Source organism: Sturnira hondurensis, unplaced genomic scaffold, assembly GCF_014824575.4.
Source record: "Sturnira hondurensis isolate 20B ecotype Veracruz unplaced genomic scaffold, ASM1482457v3 Scaffold0006496, whole genome shotgun sequence".
Classification (NCBI taxonomy): domain Eukaryota; kingdom Metazoa; phylum Chordata; class Mammalia; order Chiroptera; family Phyllostomidae; genus Sturnira; species Sturnira hondurensis.
The window spans coordinates 10,983,929-11,011,899 of NW_028079127.1; the positions used below are offsets into that span (position 1 = coordinate 10,983,929).

At 43.1% G+C, this 27,971-nt stretch overlaps 1 protein-coding gene across 3 annotated transcripts in view; it reads left to right on the plus strand.

Annotated features, from left to right (window-relative positions):
* PTPRB (protein tyrosine phosphatase receptor type B) overlaps nucleotides 1-27,971 on the plus strand; it is a 105,262-nt gene that overhangs the window by 72,067 nt on the left and 5,224 nt on the right. For all 3 annotated transcript variants that reach the window (XM_037049449.1, XM_037049450.1, XM_037049451.1), the window contains 12 exons: nucleotides 2,317-2,560; nucleotides 9,960-10,066; nucleotides 13,541-13,640; nucleotides 14,459-14,542; nucleotides 14,645-14,662; nucleotides 14,779-14,860; nucleotides 15,458-15,548; nucleotides 16,284-16,360; nucleotides 18,022-18,156; nucleotides 19,399-19,521; nucleotides 19,704-19,867; nucleotides 23,336-23,471. In XM_037049449.1, the coding sequence (XP_036905344.1) occupies nucleotides 2,317-2,560; nucleotides 9,960-10,066; nucleotides 13,541-13,640; nucleotides 14,459-14,542; nucleotides 14,645-14,662; nucleotides 14,779-14,860; nucleotides 15,458-15,548; nucleotides 16,284-16,360; nucleotides 18,022-18,156; nucleotides 19,399-19,521; nucleotides 19,704-19,867; nucleotides 23,336-23,471 (1,361 nt within the window). The remainder of the gene's footprint in view (nucleotides 1-2,316; nucleotides 2,561-9,959; nucleotides 10,067-13,540; nucleotides 13,641-14,458; nucleotides 14,543-14,644; nucleotides 14,663-14,778; nucleotides 14,861-15,457; nucleotides 15,549-16,283; nucleotides 16,361-18,021; nucleotides 18,157-19,398; nucleotides 19,522-19,703; nucleotides 19,868-23,335; nucleotides 23,472-27,971) is intronic.

A 27,971-nucleotide genomic window follows, 5' to 3' on the forward strand; every position in this document is an offset into this window, starting at 1 on the left:
ATCTCTGCCAGATGCAGGGAGATTAACAGAAAACTGCCCGAAGGCTCTTTCAACAACAAAGCCTATTATCTGCCGGGTATAATTATGAAATGGGTGAATAACAATAATTATAGCAACCACAACAGTAATAGCAATAATCATCACTTATTGAGCCCGTACTACACGTCAGGCACTGTTGGAAATGCATTGCGTGTACTGACTCATTCAGTCTCCTTTACTGCTCCTTCAGTCCTGTTCAGTGCTCTTCGGGTCATCCAATAAGCGGCGACATGCTTCAGCTGTCTTCCCCCGTCCCTGTCTGAGATACCTCAACAAATCACATGCTCCCAAACTACCCATCAATTCACAAAAATATTCAAAAGCTTAAGGGAGGGAAAATATGATCATAAAAAGCATTCCTGTGTTCTCTACTGCATGTTCAATAGTATGTCTTATTCTCTAGTTATTTTGTTCTCAAATTATTCAGTGTCTTCTTGATTTCTATGGATCAGGCAAACACTACGTTATTAACAACATTCCACGCAACCACTGAGTGTGATCTGTAGAGATCATTACATGCATCAACATTTGTCAAAACACAGCAGGGTTGTATCTTGGTGCACACATGTCCATACATGCATTTGCCACTATTTTTTCTCCAAAATGTTTGTGTCTGGAATGCCATTGATATGTTTTTCTGCATGTCTTAAATTTTTCAAAATTGTTGGAGATGCTACCCATGAGCTTCTTAAAAAATCCTTGACTATTTTAACCCATTTTGGGGGCAAAGGGAAGCTTTAAACCTGACCAAACATTGGAGCGAGAGAGTATTTTAGTCTCAAAGCGAGCACCCTGTTTAGGTATATAACAGCCTATGTGCTCTTACATCTTATATAGCCACACTAAAACTGGGTATGAATAATTAATTAAATAATTCCAAGGGTCAGTGGTGCGTCCCAGATTTCTTCACACCTCATAACTGGAGACAAATTGAACTGTGGACCGTGAAGAAAACGTTTTACTCCACGGATGTAAGGCAGTGACCAAAAAGAAGTCATACCCCAGAAATAAGACGGGTTTCAATTATTGGTGTTCGTGGAGATGGGCTGTGCTCCTCGGTGATCTGAGATGACAGTCCATCTCATATAAATGGCATTTATCGCATCCACCCTCATCCTCAAGGCTACATTCCTTTTCAACGACGGCCAAGAAAGTAAGATTTCCAAGGTCCACTCATTCTGAGCAAATGTTGTTAAACAGGAGTTCATGATGCGATGAACCCCTACCACACCGCTTCTCGGAGTTCATTGTAAATGGTATTCGACCTCCGTAATATTTATCTGCCTAATTATGCTTTCCTCCAGCTGCCATCAAAACAGCTTCACAGTGCCAAAACACATAGCAGGCTGGGTGGACAGGGGAAGAGTTCTGGGAAGTGTTCTGCATGAGGGGCCAAATTCAAGCCAGGATTAAATTGTACTCAAGATAACAGTCCTGTACTGGAGCGGTAATCACACCGGGTGTGGCACATGGAACGTGCTGGTGGGGCGACTGCTCTGGCCTGGGACTTGATTTCTCTTATCTTTTCCCTATTTCCCAGGTCATAGGGATTTCCTTATGAGCTTAGCTACAATGATTATTGGCAAGGTAGAGAGCTCATTGAGTGGGTTGACTCACAGTGAGTGTTTCACTTTCTGGAGTTGTGATATCCTCTCACACAAAATTATGGTATATATGTATATCTGTGTATACTTTTGTTTATATGCATTTTATTTATTTTTATTTTAGAAAAATGAATTAAAATTAATTTTATTGGGAGAATTTCACAGCACCCTTCAAGGTCACAAATTCTGCACTCTGAGAATGCCCAGAGATAGTGAGGAGTCAACCTTAGAAACCTAGGTAGATCCCTGGCTGGTGTGGCTCAGTGGGTTGAGTGCTGGCCTGCAAACCAAAAGGTCACTGGTCCGATTCCCAGTCAGGGCACAGGCCTAGGTTTCAGGTCCTGGGTTGCGGGTGTATGAGAGGCAACGAATTGATATTTCTCTCACACATGGGTATTTCTCTCCCCCTCCTTCTCCCTCTCTTCCCTTCTCTCTAAAAAATAAATAAAATCTTGAAAGAAAGAGAGAGAAAATATATAAAATGTTGAAAGAGAGAAACAGAGGAAGGAAGGAAGGAAGGAAGGAAAAGAGGAAAGGAAAAGAAAGGAAAGGAAAGGAAAGGAAAGGAAAGGAAAGGAAAGGAAAGGAAAGGAAAGGAAAGGAAAGGAAAGGAAAGGAAAGGAAACCTAACGTCACAAGAAAGTCAGTCTCACTGTGGGTTTTCTCCCTCCAGGCAGTGATGAGCTGAAGCCAGAACAACAACACCCTCTGCCCTCCTACCTGGAATACAGGCACAATGCCTCCATTCGAGTGTATCAGACCAATTATTTTGCCAGCAAATGTGCCGAGAGTCCTGACAGCAACTCCAGGAGTTTTAACATTAAGCTTGGAGCAGAGATGGACAGTCTGGGTGGAAAATGCGATCCCAATGAGCAAAAATTCTGTGATGGACCGCTGAAGCCGCGTACTGCCTACAGGTTAGATGTGTTGCCATCCTTTTACTGGAAGGGGCATGCCACGTTACTAGGCGCTCAGCTGTCTGGGCATCTGATGCGCACGTGCTCCCGTAGATTAATCACCCACATTACAAGAGTGCCCTGCATTTTACTAGGTAATTTATAAAAGTTGTGTCCCTGCCTCCATTCACAGGTAATGTGTAAAAAGGACCTTGAGCACTGTGCAAAATCTCTAATTCATGATGTGAAGAAGTGAAGGTTCTATTATTCTTTTCTCCTAAAACTTCTTTCACACAAGACAAATCAAATCCCAGGTCCATGATTATTAAAATGCCTAAGTAGAAAAACTGAGTTGGGGAATCCCAAGAAGTATATTTTATCTTCCACTTTTAGTAAGGACTCAAATTACAGTATGTATTTACCTTCTAAAACATAAAATGATGAGCGTACTCTTTGGTCCAGACAGAACTCTTGGAGAGTGAGGCCCTTAAGTGAACAGGGGCATCCCTTCCTCACTCCAAGAGGGCAGATGGAAAGGTGCAGCTGTTTGGTTTGATCCCAAGAAGCATTTCTTGCAGCCAGCACGCACCCCCAGCTGTGGGAACTGGCAAAAGCACACAGCATCCCAAACCAGGGCCCTCAAGAGGAGAACCTGTGTTGCCATCTTGCCTGTAAAGATATAGGCATTCAAGATTGGTGCTTCTGCTAAGGATGTACTTTCTTTGTTGTATGTCCTCAGAGACATACAACATATTTATTGGCTAAATAGCCAATATGGCAGCCAATCAGGTTCTCTGTGGGCCAGTGTGTATTCTTGGTGCTCACTGCCCAGGTTTATTGACTCCCTGAGTCAGCTCCAAAAGGAGACAGTGACCTGACATCACACTTGAGAGCCCTCTTAGCTCCTCCCTCACTTCAACGAAGGAAGGCCAGTGGTTCTCCTAAAACAGAGCGCTCGCTTTGAGCAGGAATCTGTGTAGTTAGTTACCTCTGCCCCAGGATGCACCACAAAGATGCTTTTGCCACCCCATCCAAGGTTTGCACCTCCAGAGTAAACACATACAAACTTAGTCCTGGCTGATGTGGCTCAGTGGACTGAGTGCCGGGCTGTAAACCAGAGGGTTGCCAGTTTGATTCCTGGTCAAGGCACATGCCTGGGTTTCAGGTAAGGTCTCCATTGGGGGGCGGTGCATGAAAGGCAACTACACGTTGATGTTTTTCTCCTTCTCCTTCTCCCTCCCTTCCCCTCTCTCTAAAAAATAAATAAATAAAATATTTTAAAAATAAAAATAAATTAAAATGAGTGTGTATTAAAAAAAAACCATATGCAAACTTACTGGTTTACTTCAAGAAGTAAATGTTTACTTCAAGAAGAGACCATTATTTGCCTGAAGGAAGTGAGATCTCAGGCAGGGCAAAAGAGAGACATAGGGAGAACCGACTGCTGGAATCAGGAGATGCCTCCGCTCCATAGTCACTTGGGCTCAAGGAAACTTGAGCAAAAGTCTCCCTAGGGCTATTTTATCTTTGTGAGTTCAAAAGTCGAGGCTGTTTTTGTTTGTTTGCTTGCTTGATTGCTTGCTTGCTTGCTTGCTTGCTTGCTTTTTTGAGAAAGGAGAGAAGATAACTCATCACTACATTTCAGAAAGAGAGAATTAGAAGCTATAGATAGTTCATATCCAGACCATGATCTAGCGGGCTCCCAGCACATTTCTTCCTGTCCACCACAGCGGCTCAGGTCCTAGTAAGAGCCCCTCCATTTGAGTCCCAGCAGTGCCATTTTGGGGGCATTCACCTTATAAACAGCATTTCGGTTCTCTGATCCTAATTTTTCTCATTTGCAAAGCATTAGAGTTGTCCTGGGCAAAAGATCAAATCTTGTCATGCCCCCTCTAGATTAAGGCCCTCCAGTGATTTGATTCCCGTTCACTTCTAGGAGCAAGTGGAAATTCCAGAGCAGGACACACAAAGCCCTCACCTTCTCTCTGCACCTTCCTCACCAGCTTAGTCTCCCACCACTTGCCCAAGTACACCTTGCCCTGTTGCTACTATTCACTCTTCACTCTTCAGAGTTCCCTTGAATATGACATAGTGTCTTTTATGTCTGAGCCTTTGTGATGTGGACACTGACTCACCGTGTCTGAGGCATTGTGGATGAGACAAGACATATTCACATGGACCACTGAAGTCCTATGGAGGAAAAGGACTCTCTCAAGAGGGGAGTGCCCTGACCCTTGCCTGGACAGACTTTTATTGAGTTTAATTTGCATAGAAATACAGGGTGTATATGTAAAGCCCATCAGTCATTGTCAGGCAGAAATGATTGAACAATAGATACCATTCAAAGAATTCTGAGGGCTTATTCTGAGTCAGGATCAGGTAGTTAAAAGGCCATAAAACTTTGGGGGAAAAACTCACTTCATGTTTGGACCCTTATTATTTAAATTGAGGGTATTAGCAAAGTGGATTTCATAGAATTTTATGTATTCTTTCTTAGGCCTGATCACCCTAGGGAACCCACCCTTTCCAGTACAGGGCCGCACCCACCTCCAGCATTATTTCAGGTTTAAGTCAGGCAGCAAAAGTAAGGCAGCTAAGAGATTAAGAGACTTCTTGCAGACATAATAAGGACCCAGGCTATGTCAAAAGTGAGGGGTGAGGGTCCATCAGCCCCTTTTTCTATAGCCCCCCAAGTCCTTCCCTGAGGGCCCCTTCACGACTATGCCTACCTTAGGTTGTCCCTCCTTTGTGGAATCTTACCTGTCATTGGCTAACCAGCCATCCACCTGGGACCAAGCAGGGTGAAGAGAAAAGGGGCAGAGGTGGTGCCCTACAAGGAAGATAAGCTTTGTGTCCTAAGTGGCTTATGGTCCCAAGGTCTTTCTACTAAGCCTTAGCCACGAGGGGTTACAGTTTCTGAAATCAGGCAGGGCAGCTCCCAGCACCTTTGCATGTTCTTTTCACCCTATTTGCAATGCCTGCCACTCCCTTGTCTGGCTAGTGCCTTCCTTCAGACAGTTCAAAAGCCAGCTCAACTCTGAACTAGGCCCAAGCCACCCTTGTCAATACACAGCTGGGCAGCTGGACCCTCAGCTATATTTCCACAGCACCCAGTCCCTACATTCTTCTAATCCTCCATTTACCAGTGACTTTTAACCCTTTGTTTAATCACCTACCCTCTTCGCTACACTGAGAGAGCTCACAGTCTAATAGAGGAGACACATGTGATATTGGTGATAAAACAATATGGCAAGTACCAGGCACAAAACATGTGTATGAGCCAAGTACTCTATGAAAAGTTACACATTCTTATTATAGCATAATCAACTTATGCCATGCATGTTTGTTTTCTAGAACACAGCTTTTCTCTATTTCTCCAATATACATTTCTGAGAAGCATGCCAGGCAGACAGTGTTTAATGAGAGAAGACATAGCCTTTCAGAGCACACGGGAGAACCTCATGCTCAGTGGCCTTCCGTGCCGTGGCTGTTAAGCCCTGGCTCAGGGAAGTCAGCACTCTGCCTGTCTCAAGGCGACAGTCACCACGGTGATCCTCAGTGCTGTCAGACATCTTTTTTCCAGAGAGGAGGGAACATGGAAAAAGAAAAACAAGGAATAAAGAAAAATTGGAAAATGCAAGGTTTACCTGATATGCAAGTTTATTAGGTCAATGAATGTAATGTGTTCCCATTCATCACTGGGTTCCTATTATTTGGTTGTATAGTTAGTATTGTTTCATACAGGAAGAGAAAAGGTAGAGCATGATGGCCGAGGCAGTTTGGAGGTTAGGAAAGTGCTGAACTGGTTTTGTTTCTATTCTAAATAAAATAGCAATGTGACCACACTCAGGTAGTCAGCTTCCCTTGACCTCGTTTTCCTCAAACTAAGGAAACTGAACTATATGATCTATGACTTTGTGGTATGGAATTTTCTGATTCCAGACACAGCTACGCTTGAAAGAATTACTATCGGATATCTATTCATTAAAATAATCTTATTCGTATTATTAAATTTATCGTGCTGGTAATATATTCAATACATGTGCTCCCTCTGTGAAAGGCACTGGGCCAGGTGCTGTAGGGGATAGAAAGATCAGTAAGATGGAATTCCTGCCTTCAAGGAATTTATAATGTAGTGAGAGCGGAAAAATTAAAGGAAAAAAGAGAGGTGAAGGTAAATAAATGGTGTGAAGGTTCAAAAGGTTTCTTGAAAGAGGTGTCTTTTTTGCTGGGCATTATAAAAATAGGGAAGGATTTGAAAATATGTAAAGGCGCAGATGCAGAAACACACAAACTGTTTAAAGAAGAGCAAATAGTCCAGTTTCAGGTGGGGCTGGGGGAGGGCATGGAAAGAGGTCATGGGAAAGGCAAGACCGGAGGACAGGAGGAGACAGGGTTCTGGATGATTGCTGAGTGCTGGTCCGGGAAATGTGGTGGTGATGTCCATTTGTGGAAAGAATTTTAAGGGCAGAGTTCTTGATGACCCACTAATTTTACGCTGAACCTATTCTAGGTCATTATGTTTTTCTTTGGTTCCTAAAGGTCTCTATTCATCTGGATCCACTTCATACTTTGCACTTGCACCTGTGGATCCTAGAATTTCAGAATAGAACATATCAAGGTTCTTATATCCAAGGCTTTTATTTTACAAATGAGGAAACTGAGGCCTATAAAACTTTAGGGACAATTCAGCTAATCAGCAGCAGAATAAGAGCTAGGTCACAGACCCTCTGCCTCCTGGCATGGGCCCTTTTAACCTTCCCTCCCATGGAGGTCATTCCTGAAAAAAACAACATTAAACCAGGAGGAAATAAGAGAAAGAGATTGAGATCAGGAGTTTAAAAATATGGAGTTTGGATTTCTTGCACCAGATTTTTCTGTGATCCTGGATGACACATGGACTCTCTCTAAGTTCCTTCAAGTTCCAAACTTCTAAAGTAATACAATTCCTTATATAAGATTCCTTATATTGGAGAGGTTGGAGATGATCGTATAGAACCACACTTGTAAAAGTTCTTCTATACTTATAAATTACTGTACAAATATTGAAAAACCCTTATAATCAAATAGACTCCTTTAAATTTCCAAATGTACAGGACATCAGTAACACACACCAACTCCGCACCTTCTCATTTGACAGACATTAACTGTCGGTTTCACTCTGGGGATAGCTCATCAGACTGCATCAGCAGTCTGTTTTTCCTAGAAGTACAACTTTTGACTTGAAAGTATCTTTTAGAGGCAGAAATCATAAATGTGGTTGAACTATATCATCTGGTTTATATCATAAGATCAGACAAAGACCCAGGCATGAGATACAAGGAGAGGATGGGGGGGTCAGAACGATTTTTCCCGGCCTATCACTACGTCAGCATCATGACAGGACATGCCCAGATACTTTCGGGTTCAACAAACCCAGACTTTTTTTAAAAAGGAAAAAAGGAGTCTTTTCATTCACTTTCAAAGGGTTTTAGTTGATTGTAGAAAAAGTTTTCCCTTATAAACCAAACCTGATCCTCTATCAGTAAGCCTCCAGCCTGAGAGTCTCGAGGTAGACAGAACTCAAGAGGTGGCCCCAGCCAGTCCTTAGCTTACTGGGGCAGTCCTCCTCTTCAAGGCCCTGAGAGCTCGCTTTCCTCCCGCCTCTGCTTAAAGCCCTTCGGTAAGCAAAAGCCCTTCACCACCTTTGTGGCTCCTGGTCTAGACGTCAGAGAGTGACGTTGTGTTGCTCAGCTCCACCTCTGTGACTTCAGCCTCCCGGGCTGAGTTCTGTGTCCACAGAGGGAAACAATGCACCTGTTTCCTCTTCTGCCTGGCAGTCTTCTGTAGATCTGAAGTCAACTAACATGCTCCACTAAGTCGTCTCTGTCATCGTGCTGGTCAGTCACCTCAAATGATCCCTAATGTTTCCTAAAACATGTCCCCAGAACTGGGGTGCAGCCCTCCGGACTAGACCTGACTCCCCAGAGAGCATGAGCTTTAGGGCCGATCATGGGTACCATAGGCTTTTCATCCAGCCTGAGGCTGTAATTCCGTATTTTTGGAGCTGCACGTTGCTTGCTTATTGCATCTAGGGTCAGTTTTCAAGAGTAGTGACCACATATGTATCTTTTTGTAACTTCAGCAGTTAGACATAAGAAGACATTAAATAAATCTTATAACAATGACAATGAAATTAAAATATTGTTAGATACAAGACTCTTTAGAAAATAACTAGTGTCAAAAAGATGAGAAGATATGTAATTTTATCTGTAATGTAACGTTTAATGTAAAATTCTATTCATATATGTAATTATTTTTTAAAAAATAGCAACAATGGCAATAGTACTAATAATACTGAGATATTGATATTTAACCCATTCGACTGCCCTAACAGGCACCTCAGAATTACCGCCCCCACAGATGAACTCTATATCCTCCCAAACCCCTCATGTTCTCCTCCATGGTCTTCCTTGATGTTAGTAACGGCACTTCCGTTCTCCCAGCTGCTCCTCTGCCATGTGGAGTCATCCTTGATTCCATCCTTTCACACTGCACATCCATCAGCAAATCTTCCAGTTCTTCCTTTGAAGTAGCCAGCACTTCTCACTGCCAGTTCTTCTGTGTTCTGATTCAAGCCAGCATCTCCCACCTGGACGGTTGCAAGCCCCTACTGATGAGTTTCTCTTCTTCTACCATTGCCCTTCTGTCTGATCTATCGGCTGCAGCAACCAGGGTGATCCAGACAATACCCTCTATCTACTGGCTTTCTGTGTCTCTCAGAACAAAAGCCAAAATCTTCACCATGACCTTCCGGGTCTTTCATGGTCTGGCCCCATCTAGATTTTTGCTCTCACCCACTAATACTCCTTCATTCCTATACTGTGCTTCAGCCCTGGTGGCCTCCTCGGAGTAAAGCATGTTCCTGCCTCAGAGCCTTGCACCTGTCTGGAATGCAGCCATGGCTCCCTCCCTCCCCTTGCTCAGATTTCTGTGCATATATCCTCTTATCAAGGAGACCTTTGTCGACCATGCTGAATAAAGTAGTCCCACATGCCCTGTACCCATTGCTTTCCATCTTCCTTACTCTGCTTTTTTCTTTTCCATGGTACATATCACAACTTGGCATAGTATATTTGTGTGTTTATTATCTGACTTCTTCCATAAAAATGTAAGCGCTGGAATGGTAGGGACTTATTTTTGTTCTTGTAGTATCTCCAGCTCCTAGAACAGGGACTGGCACACAGTAGGGCCCCCATAGATATTTGATGAATGAATGAATGAACAAATGAACCCAGGTCTGTCTGATTCCATAATTCATATGCTACTTTACATACATATTGACAGGTACCCACCCCATTTCTCCTTGAGCACGTTCTTCAGTCAGCCCTACTGTGGTCAGCCACTAATCTGTACTTAAACAAATCTGTTTTCTTTTCAGGATCAGTATTCGAGCTTTTACACAGTTGTTTGATGAAAACCAAAAGGAATTCACAAAGCCACTCTATTCAGACACATTTTTCTCTTTGCCTATCACCACTGAGTCAGGTAAGGCTAACCTTTCCATCTACCCACATATTCTGCCAACCTCCAAGTGACCTACAAAGACCTCTAGTGAGGAGACCTGTTAATCTGGCTGATGGTGGGGGGAACATTTATTTTTACTTGGAACTTAATCTTCATGTGATTATGGTTTGTGTGGATTAGAGGAATCACAGGACTTCTGCAGGAGAGTGGACAGAAGGGAGGTTAATCTAGAAAAAGGCAGAAGTTACCAGATTTTTTTAAAGATGAATTTTTAATAGTGAGTAAAAATATATTCAAATAAAGAGCTTGCACAGGTCAAAATATAAATAGATATAAAAATGCTTTTGAAAGTATACATGCAGATACATAGAAATGTATAGGAAAACCTAGAAGAAAAAATACCAACATATTAACAAATATCTCAAAGTACTAGGATTGTAGGTGACCTTTTTCCTTTTGCTTATTATATGGTGTTGTACACAATCAAAATGTTAACTTAAAAGGCTTTACATAAATTTATTCAAGAAACTTCTCCTGTGTGTTAGAAGGCAAACGTGAGTAATAGCAGCAGCTAATATTTCCTGGTCACCCTCTCTAAGGAGGAAGTTCTAAGCATTGTAGGTACACTAATTTATTCAATACTGATTACAACCTTTTGAGATAGATACTGTTATCACCCCCCACATTAAAGGTAAGGACCTGAAGCACCAAGGGTTTAAGTAACTCAGATTTCTGTGCAGATATCCCCTTACCAAGGAGACTTCCAGTGACCATGCTGAATAAAGCCAAACAGAGCTGAGAAAGACATGAGAGCTGGTACTCTGGCACTTTCTTCCTGAATCCTTAACCTGTGCACTGCACTGCCTTGAAATATTTTCATAGGCTGAGAACAGCAGCACGTTTCAGCACGTTTTTCTTTGTTACTTCATCTGTCCCAGACTTTCCCTGAAGCTGGAGTTTCACAATGCTTGGTCTCAAGAAGTTCTTCAGAGCTCAGTCTGTCCCGCTGTATGACGGAACTGACTTGGCCCCCAAACACTCCCATCTATTTATGCCAAATATAAGGATACTCCCCCCACTTCTCAAACCAAAACCAGATCAGAACACAGTTAAGATGACTTCAACATGTTTACTTACAATTTAATGTTAAGTGGAGGCTTTGTAAACACAATTCCTTCCCCTTTGAAATATTGTTATACAATAAAAAGTGTATATAATCCAGTAAAGAAAGATAGTAAACATATATTTTAAAAAGAGAATATTAACCACAATTAAAAGAAAGATGAGTCTACGGCCATACCACCCTGAACGTGCCCGATCTCATCTAAAAGAAAGATGATTGTGTTGATTTGATGAGTCTTGAAATGCAACATTGAACAAAGAAATCCAAGGGCTTAAAATTGAACTTCAAAAGTGGGCTAGTCCACAGCCCTAAATGCACACACTAAAACAATAAGACTTTTAAAAGAAAACATAGGAGTACATCTTTGTGACCTTCAGTTAGGAAATGGTTACTTAAATATGACACCAAAATACAAGCAATAAAAGTAAAAATACAGATAAATGGGACTAAGTCAAAATTTAAAACTTTTGTCCTTCAGAGGAGTCAATGAGAAAGTGAAAAGGTAACCCACAGAACAGAAGAGACTATTTGCCAATGGTACATCTAATAAGGTTCCAGTATTCTGAATATGTAAAGAACTCTTAACTTATAGCTCAATAATAAAAAGGCAAATAACAAAAAATGTGAATAGACATTTCTCCAAAGAAGAAAGAAGATGTACAAATATCCAATAAGCACATGAAGACACTCGACATCATTATTCATTAAGGAAATGCAAACGAAAACCACAACAAGACACTACTTCACACCCAGTAGAGTAACTATTGGTATAATCCAAAAGACAATAGTGAGTGTTAGCAAGGGCAAAAAGAAAGTGGAGCCCCCACTGGTGTGGCCCAGTGGATTGAGTGCTGGCCTGTGAACCAAAAGTTTCCCAGTTCGATTCCCAATCAGGGCACATGCCTCATTTGTGGGCCAGGTCCCCAGTTGGGGGTTCCTGAGAGGCAACCACACACTGATGTTTCTCTCCCCTTCTTTCTCCCTCCTTTCCCCTCACTCTAAAAAATAAATAAATAAAGTATTTTTAAAAAAGAAACTGGAAAGTACATGCTTTGCTTGTGAGGATGAAAAATGGTATAGCTGCTTTGGAAAACAGTTTTCCAGTTTCTCAAAATGTTAAACCTAGAGTTACCATCTAACCCAGCAATTCCACTCCTAAGTATATACCCAAAAGAAATGGAAACTTACACCTACACAAAAACTTGTAAACTCAGCCCTGGCTAGTGTAGCTCAGTGGATTGAGCATGGGCCTGTGAACTAAAGGATCAAGGTTCGATTCCCAGTCAGGGCACATGCCTGGGTTGCAGGCCAGTTCCCAGCGGGGGACCCATGAGAAGCAACCACACATTGATATTTCTCTCCTTCTCTCCCTCCCTTCCCCTCTGAACATAAATAAATAAAATCTTTAAAAAAAAACAAACCAGTTCATAGCAGCATAATTCATAATAACCAAAAATAGAAATAACTGAAATATCCATTAATAAATGACTGGGTAAAAAATGTTATGTTCATTCAATGGAATATTATTGAGCCATAGGAAAAAAATGGAATACTGACCAATGCTATAATGTGGCTGAACCTTGAAAACATTATGCTAAGTGAAAGAAGCCAATCACAGAAGACCACTTATTTATGATTCAGTTTATGTGAAATGTCCAGAATAGGCAAATCTATGAAGACAAAGATTAGACTTGCCAAAAGCTGGAAGGAGGGGAGAATAAAGAACGGCAGCTGAGGGCAGGGGGTTGCTTTGGAAGGAATGATGAAAATGTGATACATTTATGGTGATGTTTGCAAAACCCTGAGACCACACTAAAAATTATTGAATTATGCCATTTAAACTGGTGAAGGATATAGTATGTGAATTATAGGTCAATAAAAATATTTTTCAAAACGGGCTACTCTTACCTGTTTATAAACTCCCAGTGGCAGTGTTATACCAGAAAACAAAACTAAGATTTTGTTAAAATAACTCTCAGCAATTCACTGGAATTGTTACAGTCCCAGATGCTCTATCTTGTTTTATGCAAATGAAATAGCATTTTTATTTTGGTTACAAATCGCTAGCATTTATCTCAAGGGTCCCAAGCTCTACATAGAAGCACAAACAAGTCCAACATTCCTTTAAAAGCTAAACACCATTAACTTCAAACATATAATGGCCAACCTGCCCATTACAGGGTAGTGGCCAGTGTTTCATGTTCTCGGCTGTGTACTCCCATACTGTAGATAGTACATGCCTCAGTGTGGGTGTCATTTGAATTCTTCTTCATAATTATGTTCCCGGGGAGGTAGAGCTTCTAGCTCCCCCACCGGTGTGTTAGCACTGATATGCCCACCTGGGTCTGTTGTTTCCCTCTGGGTTATTACAGAGCCTTTGTTCGGAGTTATTGAAGGTGTGAGTGCTGGTCTGTTCTTAATTGGCATGCTGGTGGCTGTTGTTGCCTTATTCATCTGCAGACAGAAAGCGAGGTGAGTACAAACCCACAACTTTAAAAATGCAACTGAAAATGCCCTTTAGTCTGAACAGTGAGGAGGGAAAATAATTTAATTTCTCCGTTAAATCACCTTTGTGTCTCAAGAAAAACAAAAGCCAAACCCTGGCCCCATGATTCACACGTTTTAGCCTCTCCACACACCCCTGAGGAGTTTTGCCCTTCCCAAATGACTTCGGGGCTGTGCATAGCCTTATCTGAATGTGAGATAACACCTTTTGCACAGCAAAAAAAAAAAAAAAAGATGTGTGTGGTTCTCTCTCTTCATGAAGACAGAGATGTCTGCAAATAGTGTGCCCAAGCATTTGTCTGAAATATGCTGAAAAGTGGGGTTGACATCACCATTTTATGGCTCATATCTGCTATGCTAATTTAAGGAGAGACCAAACAGAACTAAAGCATGTGGTCGCAATACCACACTGTCTTCTGTCAGGGAATTTCTTTTATTTGGCATACTGTGATCTCTCTTGAAGTCATGTCTTGCATCTAAGGTTTACTGGGGGTTTTTTTAAGGAAAGTTTTATTGAGAGTGTGGGAAGTGATTGTGACCTGTAGCCAAAAACCAGGAGACAAATCTCCAGCTATTGCAGAGATCCGTTTCTGAGTGAGAAAAATCTATTTCTTCTTTATGCTCTTCCTCTTTCCCTCCCTCAAAGAGACGTTGGCTGGGTATAAGTCTACACGAATACTGAAACATCCATATATGCACAAACACGCACAGCCTTACCATATGTGGAAAAATGTGTTAAGTCCAGTTTCATAATCAGAATATACAGCCTGTCTCTTATGTTACAGCCGTGGTCGAGAAAGACCCTCTGCCCACCTGAGCATCCGCCGGGATCGACCATTAACCGTCCACTTGAACCTGGGCCAGAAAGGGTGAGCACCGCGTCTTCCTTCACCTGATTTACTGCAAGATGAGTTGATTGTATTATGTGAGGTTTACTAATGAGGTCTTTCTTCTTTGACTTCCTTTCACAGTAACCGGAAAACTTCTTGGTAAGAAAGAAAACTCATTAATTCTTATATTATCTGCTTTTAAAATACAGCTCTAACAGGTTGTGGCATTTTCCCTTCAGTAATTTTCTTTTCCTTCTCTTGTATTTTAACGATAGCCCAATAAAAGTAAATCAGTTTGAAGGGCACTTCATGAAGCTGCAGGCTGACTCCAACTACCTTCTGTCCAAGGAGTACGAGGTACATCTCAGACGTAGGGATGCTTTAGCACGCTGGTCCTTAGCAGAATTTCCCTCCCAATCTGTACTGTGGAATCACGGGCTAACTGCGCTCAAGAATTTGGATGACACGTAGGATCTCAGCTGAGTGCTCTTTTGGGCCTGAGTCTCTTCCCTGCACAACATACCACCTAGTTTCACAGCCCATTTCCTCTTCAGATCAGCATCGCAAAGTGCTGCCTGGGTGGTAAGAGAGAGAATTAACAAAGTGAAAATGCAAACCGCACACTGTCTGTTACTTAACCCGTGGCCATTTGCTTGACTGGGAAACAACGCGCTTTGGTGAAAAGTGCTCAAGCTTTGGATTCTATTCTCAGCTTTGCTACCCTTGTGACCCTGGACAAGTTACTTGTCTTGTCTGAGCCTTATCTGTAAAATGAGTAGAAAAATACCCCCTGTGAGGCCATTGTGGGAATCAGAGCTAACACATGCACAATATTAAGCATGCCTTAAACAGTAGTGTACATATATTCCCGTACTATTATCTATCTCAAGGACTGTATGATTGTCACCATCTATGTCATATTCTCTACTTGGAAACTTATTTTTGATCTAATAGGACTTAAAAGACGTGGGTCGAAACCAACCATGTGACATTGCACTCTTGCCGGAGAATAGAGGGAAAAATCGATACAACAATATATTGCCCTGTGAGTTTTGTGTTGAAATTTGTAATACTGTCTTCCTCTAGCTGTTTCTCCTCTTCCCAGAATGAAGTGAGCTAAGGAAATACGGCCTAGCTGGGTTTGGAAGATCTGAATGCTTTGAGAAAGGAATGACTTGTACGTTATTACCCTTCCCTGCGGATGGGCACAGCCAGCTTCAGTCCTGGTCCTGACGGACCAGAGGTCTGTCAATGCCCTGAGAGGCTTCTCATGCCGTTGGCGTTTCACTGTGTGGTCCTACTGCTTCTCCTTGGAGGCCTTGGAGCAGTAGAGGTTAACAGCAAAGGCCAAACGACATGTACTTAACAAAGTCTCCCATTAGCAATTATTATTAAATAATCATTGTACATTTTCATTATCCTTACCCTGTCAGGTGAAGCAGTAGAGGGTAAGTTTTCTGGATCACATTCATTCCAGCAGTGAGAGGGAGCTGGCCACCCCTTGGGCAGATGTCATAGTGTTACAAATGTATACAAAGGAAAACACAGAGGGGCCTTCAAAACCCACTTGGTCGTTTGTGTGTTTATGAGCCATCCATGCAACTGGGCCAAGCTAGTTATCCTGTCTGAGCCTCATCTGCAAAATGGAAATGAGGATTTGCCCTTGGGCGCCCTTGTGGGGATCAGAGCTAATGCACATCAGAAACCAAGCATTCTATAGACTATAGAAAGATCACCCCAAAACTCAATGACAAATCTGTCTCAATGAACTTCCTTCCAGATGATGCCTCTCGAGTGAAGCTGTCCAATGTGGATGACGACCCGTGCTCTGACTACATCAATGCCAGCTACATCCCTGTAAGTGTGCCACTGGGCTGCAGCGCCCGGAGGAAGCTCTGATGAGTGACCACACTGAACATACCTCTCCTCCTACATGCTATTACTGTTCTCAGGTCTGGAAACATAGAGGTGTTGGAAGACAAGACCATGCCTCAGTACCATAACACATGGAGTGTTTAATTGAATCACTGTTAAGGTCCATTTTCACAATGGCTATAGTCGCAAGAGACTACAGTGAGCCCAGGATGCCTTTTCACAGGTTGTTTTCTCACTGCAGCTCTTAGCCAAGGTCAGCACTCCCTGAATAACCTGGACCTCCCCTACTAAGGTTGCCTGATTTAAAGTTATTTAGATTTTTGAAAACAAAAATCAGACACAGCTCTAAGGTTGTGTCAAACCTCCGGGCTCAGATTCTGGCTAGCATCTTGCCAGCTTGCCACAGCACACTGCACTGGGAAAACCTTTAACGTCAGACAGATTGAAGATCTGTTGGGTCCCACCTGGCTGGACTCTGTGACCTCGGACAAGTTATGTCTCTTCTAGGAACCTCCGTTTTCTTTCCTAAACAATGAGGATGAACATATTTATCTCCAATAATCATTCTGTCACTCAGTAAACACTTGTGGAGTGCTAGGTGTAAGGCAAATGCTGAGCTCTGTACAGGGAGAGTGTAAGACAGAATCGGACCTCCAAGGAACTCTCCGCAGAGCTGGGGCATCAGGAAATGCCAAGGCCACACCACGAGGAACACATATCCACATCTGGGGGCCTCATTAAAACACAGCTGCTGATACAGCAGGGCCTGGGCGGGACCTGGGGTCCTGCACTTCTAACCAGCCCTTAGGGAAGCCCCATGCTGGTGACCCAAGGACCACTCTGTGTAGCAAGAGGTTAGAGGCAACCACAGGAGGGGAACATCCCCCAGCAGACAGAAAGATAAAGGAAAGCTCAGCGGTGAGATTTGGAGGAAAACACAACGAGACTTGGAAGATAAATCAGGAACAGCAGATGAGAGGCCGTATTTGGGTGGGCAGGGCGTGGGAGTGGCAGTGGTGACATCATGCAGAGGCCCTGGGGGGAAGAAAGGAAAGAGCTTTGACTAAGATCTGCAAGGAATTCTGTTTTGCTGGAGTACAGAACGAGTGGGTGAAAATACCGTAGCTCGCGGAGTTGCGGTGAACATCAAGTAAAATCTGGGAAAGCCCTGGTCCCTAGCATGTTCAATGGTAGGTGCTCAATGAACAGTGGTTCCCTTTCTCCTTTTTTCCATTGCATGACATCTCTCCCCAACATTCTAATGTCAATTATCCACAATGACTACAAGCTTCTGTGTTAACAAGGGATAGAGCCTAATTAAATCAGTCCCTCAGACTCATGCGCACACACATGCACACACTTGCACACACTTGCAGAGGAATGTTTTCTAGATTATCGCCTGAGTCCTCCATTGCCTTTTTGAATAGACCCAGCCTAATAAAAGGGAATTTAGCTCTTAACAATAGCTCCATGTTCCGGCCTTTGTCCTTCCTGCTCCCCAGCCTTGATACTTGTGTTAGTATCTTTCTTTCAAGTCAGGGGCCTGGCAAAGACCTACATATCATCTAATCTGAAGCGCTCTTTGTTTATAGTTCTGAAGAGCCCTATTGTTTCTGACTCCCCATATTGTAAATTCATCGCAGGGCAACAACTTCAGAAGAGAATACATTGCTACTCAGGGACCTCTTCCTGGCACTAAGGATGACTTCTGGAAAATGGCGTGGGAACAGAATGTCCACAACATTGTCATGGTGACCCAGTGTGTGGAGAAGGGTCGAGTGAGTAAACAGTCTTCCTGACTTCCAAACTTTGCTTTCCGCCACCTGGAGGGTGGCGGGAATTCTTCTCCACCATCAAAAGTTAACCCCTGCAAAAGCTAAGTAAGGATTGCCTGAGAACGCTGTTAGTGACTAAAGCTGCTCAGTTACAAAAGGCCCAGTTTGGATTCTGGGTCTGGAGGTTCCAAGGTGTTTCCATTTAGGACTAGGATTATGAGAAGTGCCCATGAGCAGAAAGATGAACTGGCCACTGGTCGGCTCCGTCCTGCAGTGCATGGTAAGAGGACATGCCTTGCCAGAGTCACTGGCTCTGCCCCTACTTTTAGGAAAGAAGGAGATGTGAACTTTAGGCTGTGTCTGCAGACACAAAGTAAGATAGTTAACTGGACAAATTAGGCAAACCTCTTGTAATACACTTATAAACTCTATCTTATATGGTTACTTGAGGATTAAAAGAGTTTTCATGTAACGTGCCCAGTACCTGTAGTCAATAATATATGTTCATAATCCTTTTTCTCCTGTCTTTCTGTATATAATTTTAAGTCTAGCTAAATGTTCTGACTTTTCAAATATCATTTGGCACATGACACTTGGTCCAGGTTAGGACAGTGATACAGAATATAAACAAAACAGAGCCTGAAAGACAGTGCCTTCCTCTGCCCAGCTAGATCTCTTAAAAAAAAAAAAGAAAGAAAGAAAATGGTAAAGGATGTTTTATCTGCTGGTGGAACTGAAATGCTAAGGAAATTTTTTTTTAATATTTATTTATTTATCTTTAGAGGGGAAGAGAAGGAGAGAGGAAGAGAAACATCAATGTATGGTTGCTTCTCATGCATCCCTTGCTGGGAACTGGCCCCTGCCGGGAACTGGCCTGCAACCCAGGCATGTGCCCGGACTGGGAATCGGACCGCAATCGCTTGGTTCGCAGGCCCACGCTCAATCCACTGAGCTACACCAGCCAGGGTGCTAAGGAAATTTTAAAAAACTTAACCATGAGACGCTGTCTGAAGATAAAGGCACCCAGAGGTTGGGGGTTTGCTCCTCAGCAGAGTGTCTCTCCTGCACTTGCAGCAGCAGCTCAGGCCCAGTGCTGGCTGTGAGCAGGTTAACACGGAGCAGATGGTCAAATTGCTTCAGCAGCAGATCCTGAATGCCAACTCAGGAAGACCTTTCGAGGAGGGAAAGTTCAGGTTCACAGAGGAGTCACGTTTCCGGACTCACGTTTTTTCTGTTTTCCTCTAGGTAAAATGTGACCATTACTGGCCAGCGGACCAGGAGTCCCTCTACTATGGGGACCTCATCCTGCAGGTGCTCTCAGAGTCCGTGCTGCCCGAGTGGACCATCCGGGAGTTTAGGATATGCAGCGTACGTTACTTTGTCTGTTGCCATTTAATAAGGCAGCTTGGAAAGGAGAAGGTCAGCTGGGAAGCCCATTTTTGCTGGCTCCTCCTGGCATCTCAGCCCACAGGCATTGCTGCATGGGCACAGCTATCAAACTTGAAGGTTTGCCTTGGGTTGTTCTTACTACCCTCTCTCTGCTCTTACAGGAGGAACAGCTTGACGCACACAGACTCATCCGCCACTTTCACTACACGGTGTGGCCAGACCATGGAGTCCCGGAGACCACCCAGTCCCTGATCCAGTTTGTGAGAACTGTCAGGGACTACATCAACAGGACGCCTGGTGCTGGGCCCACCGTGGTGCACTGCAGGTACTCGGCCGCTGGGAGCCAATAAAATGACGACCTTGAGTCTGGAAAAAGGGTGGGAACCTGGGGATGGAGGGTTTGTCTGGGCCAGAGGGTGTTGTTACGTTTACTTCTCCCATTTCCCCAGCTGCATTTCTTTTCACTGACTTCTCCTTTTCTGCTTTCTTTTACACCCCTCCTCTCTCTCACCTTGATGATACAGCCTTCTATCTCCCTCTTGCTCATTTTCCCACCATACAAAATGCAATATCCTTATTTGACTTCTAAGCCTCCCATTTTACCCCCATCCAAGTTCCCAGAAACCCTCTCCCACTCTAGCCTGGGTGGAGACTGTACACACTTATGTCTGCCTCTCTCTGTTCTTTCTCTTTAGAATGGCCTTATCACTCTCCTCCATCTATAAAAACCTTAACTCTCCTTCCAGATCCCTGCACTAGCCCTCCCTCTAGGCAGACCAGCCATCTGTAGCACCCAATTTAACTCTTAAATTTATGTTCTCTTTTGAATTTTCTTGGCCTCAGACTGTGTATCCATAAAATCAACCTAACAAGCAATCCGTACCTCTCTCTCTCTCTCCCTCTCTTTCTCTGGGGGGAGCCTGGTGCTTAGCTAATTAATGTTTGCAGCAACACTTTGATAGTCCTAACTAAATGGCATTAATAAATATGGAGCAGAGAACGGCTAGAGTAAGAAATGTCAAATGCACTCATTCTCTCCCAATCAGCCCAGCACCCTAGGAGCTCTGCTTTTATATGTCACTGGAACCCTGGTGCTTTTAATAGGAATGTGAGGTACTCAGGAGCTTCCTGCTTTCTGAAGAATGGCAGGCGTTTTTACCCAGGACCCCAGAACGGTTTCTCCTTTTCTTATAAATATATGCAGCAAAAATCCTCAGGTTAAACAGACACTTTGGGGAGCAACTTGCCCATCCCTAGTGAAGTTGAAGGTGTTTACACCCCATGATTCGCAGTCCTGCTTCTACATATCAGCCCTAGGGAACTGCCCGCACATGTAAAGGATGTTTGCTGCAACACAATTTTTAACAAAGAAACCTGAAAGTGATCTTGCTGTCTATCAATAGGGAATAGATTAGCAGTGGATGGATTAGCAGTGGTTTATAATTCTATCGAGAAGGTTAGAAAATTATGTATGTGCAACAACATGGGTAAATCTCGAAACACAATACGAGTAGAAAAGTTGCCAGAAGAGTACATGAAACATGTTACCGTTTTAGTGAATTTTTGAAATATAGAAGATGAATTATTGTTCATGAATTTACATGGATATGGGGAAAGTTTTTTATTTTATTTAATTTATTTTAAATATATTTTATTGATTATGCTATTATAGTTATCCCATTTCTCTCCCCTTTATTCCCCTCTGCCATGTACCCCCCGTCATCATTACCCCACCTTAGTTCATGTCCATGGGTTGTACGTATAAGTTCATTGGCTTCTCCATTTCCCATATTATTCTTGACCTCCCCCTGCCTATTTTGTACCTACCATTTATGCTTCTTATTCCTTGTACCTTTTCCCCAATTCTCCCTCCTCCCTGTCCCCACTGATAACCCTCCATGTAATCTCTAATTCTGTGAATCTGTTCCTGTTCTAGTTGTTTGCTTAGTTTCTTTCTGTTTTTGTTTTTTTGGGTTTGGTTATTGATAGTTGTGAGTTTGTTGTCATTTACTGTTTGTAGTTTTGATCTTCTTTTTCTTAGATAAGCCCCTTTAACATTTCATATAATGAGGGCTTGGTGATAATGAACTCCTTTAACGAGACCATATCTGGGAAGCTCTTTATCTGACCTTCTATTGTAAATGATAGCTTTGCTGAGTGGAGAAAACTTGGATGTAGATCCTTGCCTTTCATGACTTTGAATACTTCTTTCTAGTCCCTCCTTGCCTGCAAGGTTTCTTTAGAGAAATCAGCTGAGAGTCTTATGGGAACTTTTTTTGTAGATAACTGTCTCCTTTTCTCTTGCTGCTTTTAGGATTATCTGTTTATCTTTAATCTTATGTGATGTAATTATGACATGCTTTGGTGTGCTTCCTTGGGTTCAATTTCTTTGGGACTCTCTGAGCTTCCTGGACGTCTATTTCCTTTGACAGCTTGGGCAGTTCTCCTTCATTATTTTTTCAAGTAAGTGTTCAACTTCTTGGTCTTCCTCTTCTCCTTCTCACACTACTATGATTCAGATGTTGAAACATTTAATGTTATCCCAGAGGTTCCTAAGCCTCTTCTCATTTTTTTTTTGAAATCTTGTTTCTTCATTCTGTTCTAATTGAATGTTTATTTTTTCCTTCTCCTCCAAACCATTGATTTGAGTCCTGGTTTCCTTCCTTTCACTATTGGTTCCCTTTATTTCACATTTCATAACCTTTACTTTTTCCTTTATTTTGAAACCGTACTCAACCATTTCTGTGAGCATCCTGATAACTAGTGTTTTGAACTGTGCATCCGATAAATTGGCTATCTTCTTATTGCTTAGTTCTGTTTTTGGAGCTTCGATCTATTCTTTCGGGTCGTCCATGTTTTGTTTTGCTTTGTTTTGTTTTTTGTCTCAGTGCACCAGCTAGCAGTAAGGAGCAGAGCCTTAGGTATCTACCAGGGAGGAGCAACCCAAGTCACTGCATTGTGGCCCTGTATGTGGGGGAAAGGTCCAAGAGGAAACAATGCTGCTTGCTCAGCTCTCAGCTGGCTTTCAGCCACTTACTCTGGTACCCACAAGTAAATCGGGCCCTTCTGGTGCTGATTCCCATGTGGGTGGGTTTGTGTACGTTCTAGGACCCTGTGGGTCAATCCAACAAATTCTCCTGTGAGGCTGGAAGTTTCTCCTACCACCTGAACCCCCACAGGTTTTGTTAGTCAGAGGTTCTGAGGCTTTATTTCCCCTCATTGGAACCCTGGGTTGCACGGTCTGTCTTGTTCCCCCATTATTCCTCCTTGTTTATCCACATGCAAATGTGGGACCACTGGGCCCTCCAGCTGCTGCTCTGACAGGAGTCCTATCCACCCTGGCTACCTGCCTCCACCCCTCCTACTGGTCTGGATGGATGTTTCTTCTCTAACTTCTTGGTTGTCGGACTTCCATACAGTTCAATTTTCTGGCAGTTCTGGTTACTTTTTGTTTTTAAATTTGTTGTTGTCCTTCCTTTGGTTGTGCGAGGAGGGCATCTACCTACACCTTCATCTTGGCTGGAAGCCCCAGAAAAGTGTGTTTTAAAATGCATGGAAATGACACATACCAAGTGCAGAGCAGTGCTTACTCCTAGTGGAGTGGGGGAGATGAATGAAAGGTAGAGGCTGGAGCTGTAGGTTATATTTCTTTGAGCTTGTGGAGAGAAGGAAGTATTCCTATATCCTCCCATAACTTGGAAAGGGAAAGAAAGATTTTGCTAAAGTCTCTGGATGTAATCTTGAAAGGCCAATATAATACAGAGTCTCAGTCTCCCTTCAATATCTGTTCTAGTGCCGGCGTGGGTAGGACTGGAACCTTTATCGCGTTGGACCGAATCCTCCAGCAATTAGACTCCAAAGACTCTGTGGACATTTATGGAGCAGTGCATGACCTAAGACTTCACAGGGTTCACATGGTCCAGACTGAGGTAAGAATCACAGGCTAAAGGACAGAGGCTGCTCTCCGTGCCTCCTCCTTCAAACCTCCCAACTGCCCAGGGTTTCAGTCTGAGTTGGGAAAACAACTATGACTCATGAGGAAGAGAAGAGCACTGAATATACAATTTTTCTAGGACTTTTTATTTTAAAACAAATCTCAGTGACCTTTGAGGATGGTGTGTACCCTTATCTTTGTTGAGCTGGTTGCCTATCTTCTGCAGGTGGGTGAGTAGGAAGATAGATTTTTTAAATCAATGCATTATACATGGGAGAAAGTCCAAGGGCAGACCATCTCGGAGATCATTTTTAGATAGGCTGGTGGGTGAGCACAAGAACTTCAATAAGTGAAGAGGAAACAGATTCTAATCTCTTCTCTCCTCCAGCCCACTCCAGCTGCACCCCCAGCTTGGAGAGACCAAAGGATGGTACATTGATCGCAAAGGACAAATGCATCCATTTGTATAGTCCTTTGGCATTTGCAGAGCACTCTTTTAACATGTTAACTCCCTAGATTTTCACAATAATCAGATAAGAGAGTTGTTACTCCCCATTTCCAGGCTAGAAAACTGAGGTTCAGAGGCTGAAGGACTTTAAATATCCGTGAAATGGCCAAACTGGCACTTGAACCTGTTCTAGAGACTCTGAGGTGCTAAGGATCAAGTTCACTGCCCCACAGCTCCTGGGACAGGTCTGTGTCCCCACATGCACCATGCCTGCCATTCTCTGTATTTTTGCCTTGCATGGTACAAGCTCTCTTACCCTTGTGTTTCTCATGTAAGTGCAAAATCCTCTATTTAATTAAATTTTCTTCTTTTTCAATGACATTATATATTATGTTAGTTTCAGGTGTGCAGCACAGTGGTTAAACATTTATATAACTTACAGAGTGATCTCCCTATGTCTCATATCCATCTGACACCATTCAGAGTTACTGCACTATTACTGACTATATTCCCTGTGCTGTACTTTACATCCCCATGACTGTTCTGTCACTACCAATGTGTACTTCCTAATCCCTTCACCTTTTGTACCCAGTCCACCAACCCCCCATCAGTCTGTTCTCCCTGTCTGTGAGTCTGTTTGTGTTTTGTTTGTTCATTTGATTTGTTCTTTAGATTCCACAAATAAGTGAAACCATATTGTATTTACCTTTCTCTATCTGACTCACTGAACACAATACCTTCCTGATCCATCCATGCTGTCACAAATGGTAAGATTTCATTCATTTTTATGGCCAAACATTGTATATAGGTACCACTTTCTCTTAATCCACTCATTTATCAATGGATGCTGAGGTTGCTTCCATATCTTGGCTATGGTAAATTAATGCTGCAGTGAACATAGAGTTGCACCAGCATCCTCTGTTTAAAATGTAATTCCCATGGTCAAAAAAATGGAGAGTCCTACCTGCTCCTGCCTCCTCCTTACAGTCACCGCGCGTGCGCACGCTGCTTAGGAGGCCGTGCCTCACAGCCGGGCCTTCTGCAGCAAAGCCCCCCTGAGCTGTTTCAAACCCGCTATTCCGAAAACCACCTTGGCCCCGTTTTTTTCCTTGGGCAGCACATGTTAATGTTACACAGAGCTCAGATTCTGTAACACACTTGGGGGGACACCAGTGTCACCGCCTCCTGCAGGCTGTGTTGCCACCACCATCCTGTGCTGGGAGCACTTCCACTACAGCCATTGTTTTATTTTGAAATTTCTTAAAAATACATAAAGCTGGGGAAAATGGTGTTATAACATTCCTTCTATCCAAACTCAGCCTTCTGCAATTGCCAGTATTCTGTCTTTGTTTTTCATCCACATCCCACAGGTCACTGTTTCCATGACCTCAGTGGAATATTTTAAAGAAAATTCTAGGTATCACATCATTTCATCTTTAAATACCATGTGTGTGAATGTGCAAATTACAAATAGGAACTCATTTTAAAATTATGACTACAGTATCATTATCATACTTAACATTTTAATAATAATTTCTTAATATCATCTAATATTCAGTCTGCATTAAATATCATTAATTACCTCAAAGATAACTTTTCATACTTGGTTTACATTTGAATACCAAGTCCACACATTGCATTTGGCTGAGGTCTCCTTTAATCTATAAAAGTCTATAATAATACTCCCTCTAATTTGTTTTCCATACTACATGTTTGTTAAAGAAATCAATTTATTTGTTGTGTAGATTTTCCCACATTGTGGATGTGACTGACAGCTTTTTCACAGTGATAATCTCTCTTCTGGTCCCTATAGCTTTTTCTGCCAATGTGAGGCTCAGTTAAATTCTGGTCCCTTTTTACCACCATGGTGTTTCATGGATGGTGCTGAGCACTTCCTGTTGTGGCACATCAGGAGGTACTTCCTGTCTGCGTGTCTCTCTCTCAGTGCTGATGAAATTGACACTGACCATCCACTATCACGTAACCCATAAGTTGTTTGTTTAAGGGCTGCAGCAGCCATTGATAACTACTGTGTGTGTGTGTGTGTGTGTGCGTGTGTGTGTGTGTGTGTGCGCGCGCGCTCAGGCTCCCTAGTTATTGTCAGAGGCTTCTTGGCCTATGGGTTACTTCCATACACCTGCCCAGAGCTCTGAAGACACATTTTGATGATGAGCAGGCTACGCCCTATTGTAAATACCACTGGGTGACTTCCAGGGCAGGGGAATGTGCTTTGACTATGCCTCCCTCCTTCTCTGTGGACATAGCTCCTTTTTTCCCCTGCTCTCTTCTTCTCCTCTGAGGACTCTGTGGCCCTTGTTCCTCAGGCTGCCTTTTCACTGTTTGATTTCCTCAAGATTCTGTGCTCAAGGCACCGCTCTTCTGCCTCTGCCTTTATTCTGTGATGCCCCCCACTCCCATGGCTTTGAGAACCAGGTACGCGCCCATGTTTCCCAAATCACACTCCCCTTTCCCAGCATTCAGCTATGTACCTGCCAATCAGAAAGTTCCATCTGGAAGCCCTACAGTCATTTCAGACTCAAAAAACTCATAATCTGTCTTTGAAAAAAATAAACAACAGTAGTAACAGCAAGAGCACTACGGCTCTGGCTCCCTCCAGTTTCGGGTAACAATCTTCCCACCCACCTTGCCATCCATCTGATTGCCCAAGCGAGGGGTCTGGCTTCTTCTCAGTAGTTCCATGTTCAAGCAGCTGCCAAGTCCCGTCAGTTCTACCCGCCGTCCTTCTCTCTGTTCCAGTTATTCACTGCACTGCCAGCGCCCTTGCCCAGCCCTTCCTCAGCTCTCAGTGGGTCTCTTGTCTTCAGTCCTTGTCCTGACAACTCTTCATCACCACTGTCACCCACAACTGTGTCAGCTCCTGGCATACGAATCTTAGAAAGTCTCCATCACTTGTAAAATGAAGTTCAAACTCTCATTCTTGTGTGCAAGTCTGTCACTGGGCCCACCTCTCCACTTTCAAGTCATAGCACCACCCACCCCATGGTCATTTCTCTCCCCGGGGCAGAATCAACTGTGATTCTTCCGTTCATGATGAAATAAACATTGCAAGAAGATAGAAATTTTCTCTCTCCTCTTTTTTCCTGCAGCAAATGAAACCCCAAACAAACCCAGCTACTATCTGTCTCCCTCTGAGACTCTGCTGAGGGCAGGCTGTTCCTACAGTCTTCAAAGCCCTGGCCCCGGCGCAGCAGGGCTCACTGGGTGCAGGCAGTGCGTGTGGAGGGGTATGACCCACAGCTGAGCCCCTGGGGGTGACCGTTGCGGCAAAGGAAGAAGGATATTCTGACCCCTTGGGTTATGTTTCTGGGTCCATGGAGGTGGTTAACCTCTACTTTACTCTACCTTATTTGGGATTCAAAGGGATGCAGGTCTTCCAGGTCCGAATAAATATATCAAAGAAGAAGGATTTTTAAACAAAGAGGTATTAAAAGGATTTGCCAGTGTGCCCCTCCTTCTTTTAGCCTACCTTGGGGCAGACTGACTCTAGAGAGATGTTCAGATGGGGCAGTAACTCGTTGAAGAACAACAGCTGATAGCCAGTCTGTGGATCTAATCTGCTCTCCTCAAGAAGGAAAGAGTGGGATGGTGTAGGACTGGGGATCTCAGTGCCCACGTGGGGTATTGTCTTGGGGGTTTCCCATGACCCACGAACTCTACATTTTATTGTAGAGTTCACTGGATCATTCAGTTTCCAGAATATAGGTGCACCTTCATGCTATTTACGACCTTTGGAATGTCCTACTTCTTTGCCCAAACTCATGCAAATATCTCCTTTTCTCTTTAGCTTGATACTTGCCACCCCCAGAAGAGAATCTGATCACTTCTTATGTAGGCAGCTTTCTACACAATTCTCTCTTACATTTATCACTTTATAGGTGTTTGCTCACATATCTACCCCTTTGCTAAGTTCTGTACTCATGAACCATGAAAAGGCCTTAAATATAATTCTATAAAAATTACCTAATATTACAACTTTTAGCAAAGTTGAATGGAACTAAGCCTTCACCAGTTAGCTAAGCAGAGCAA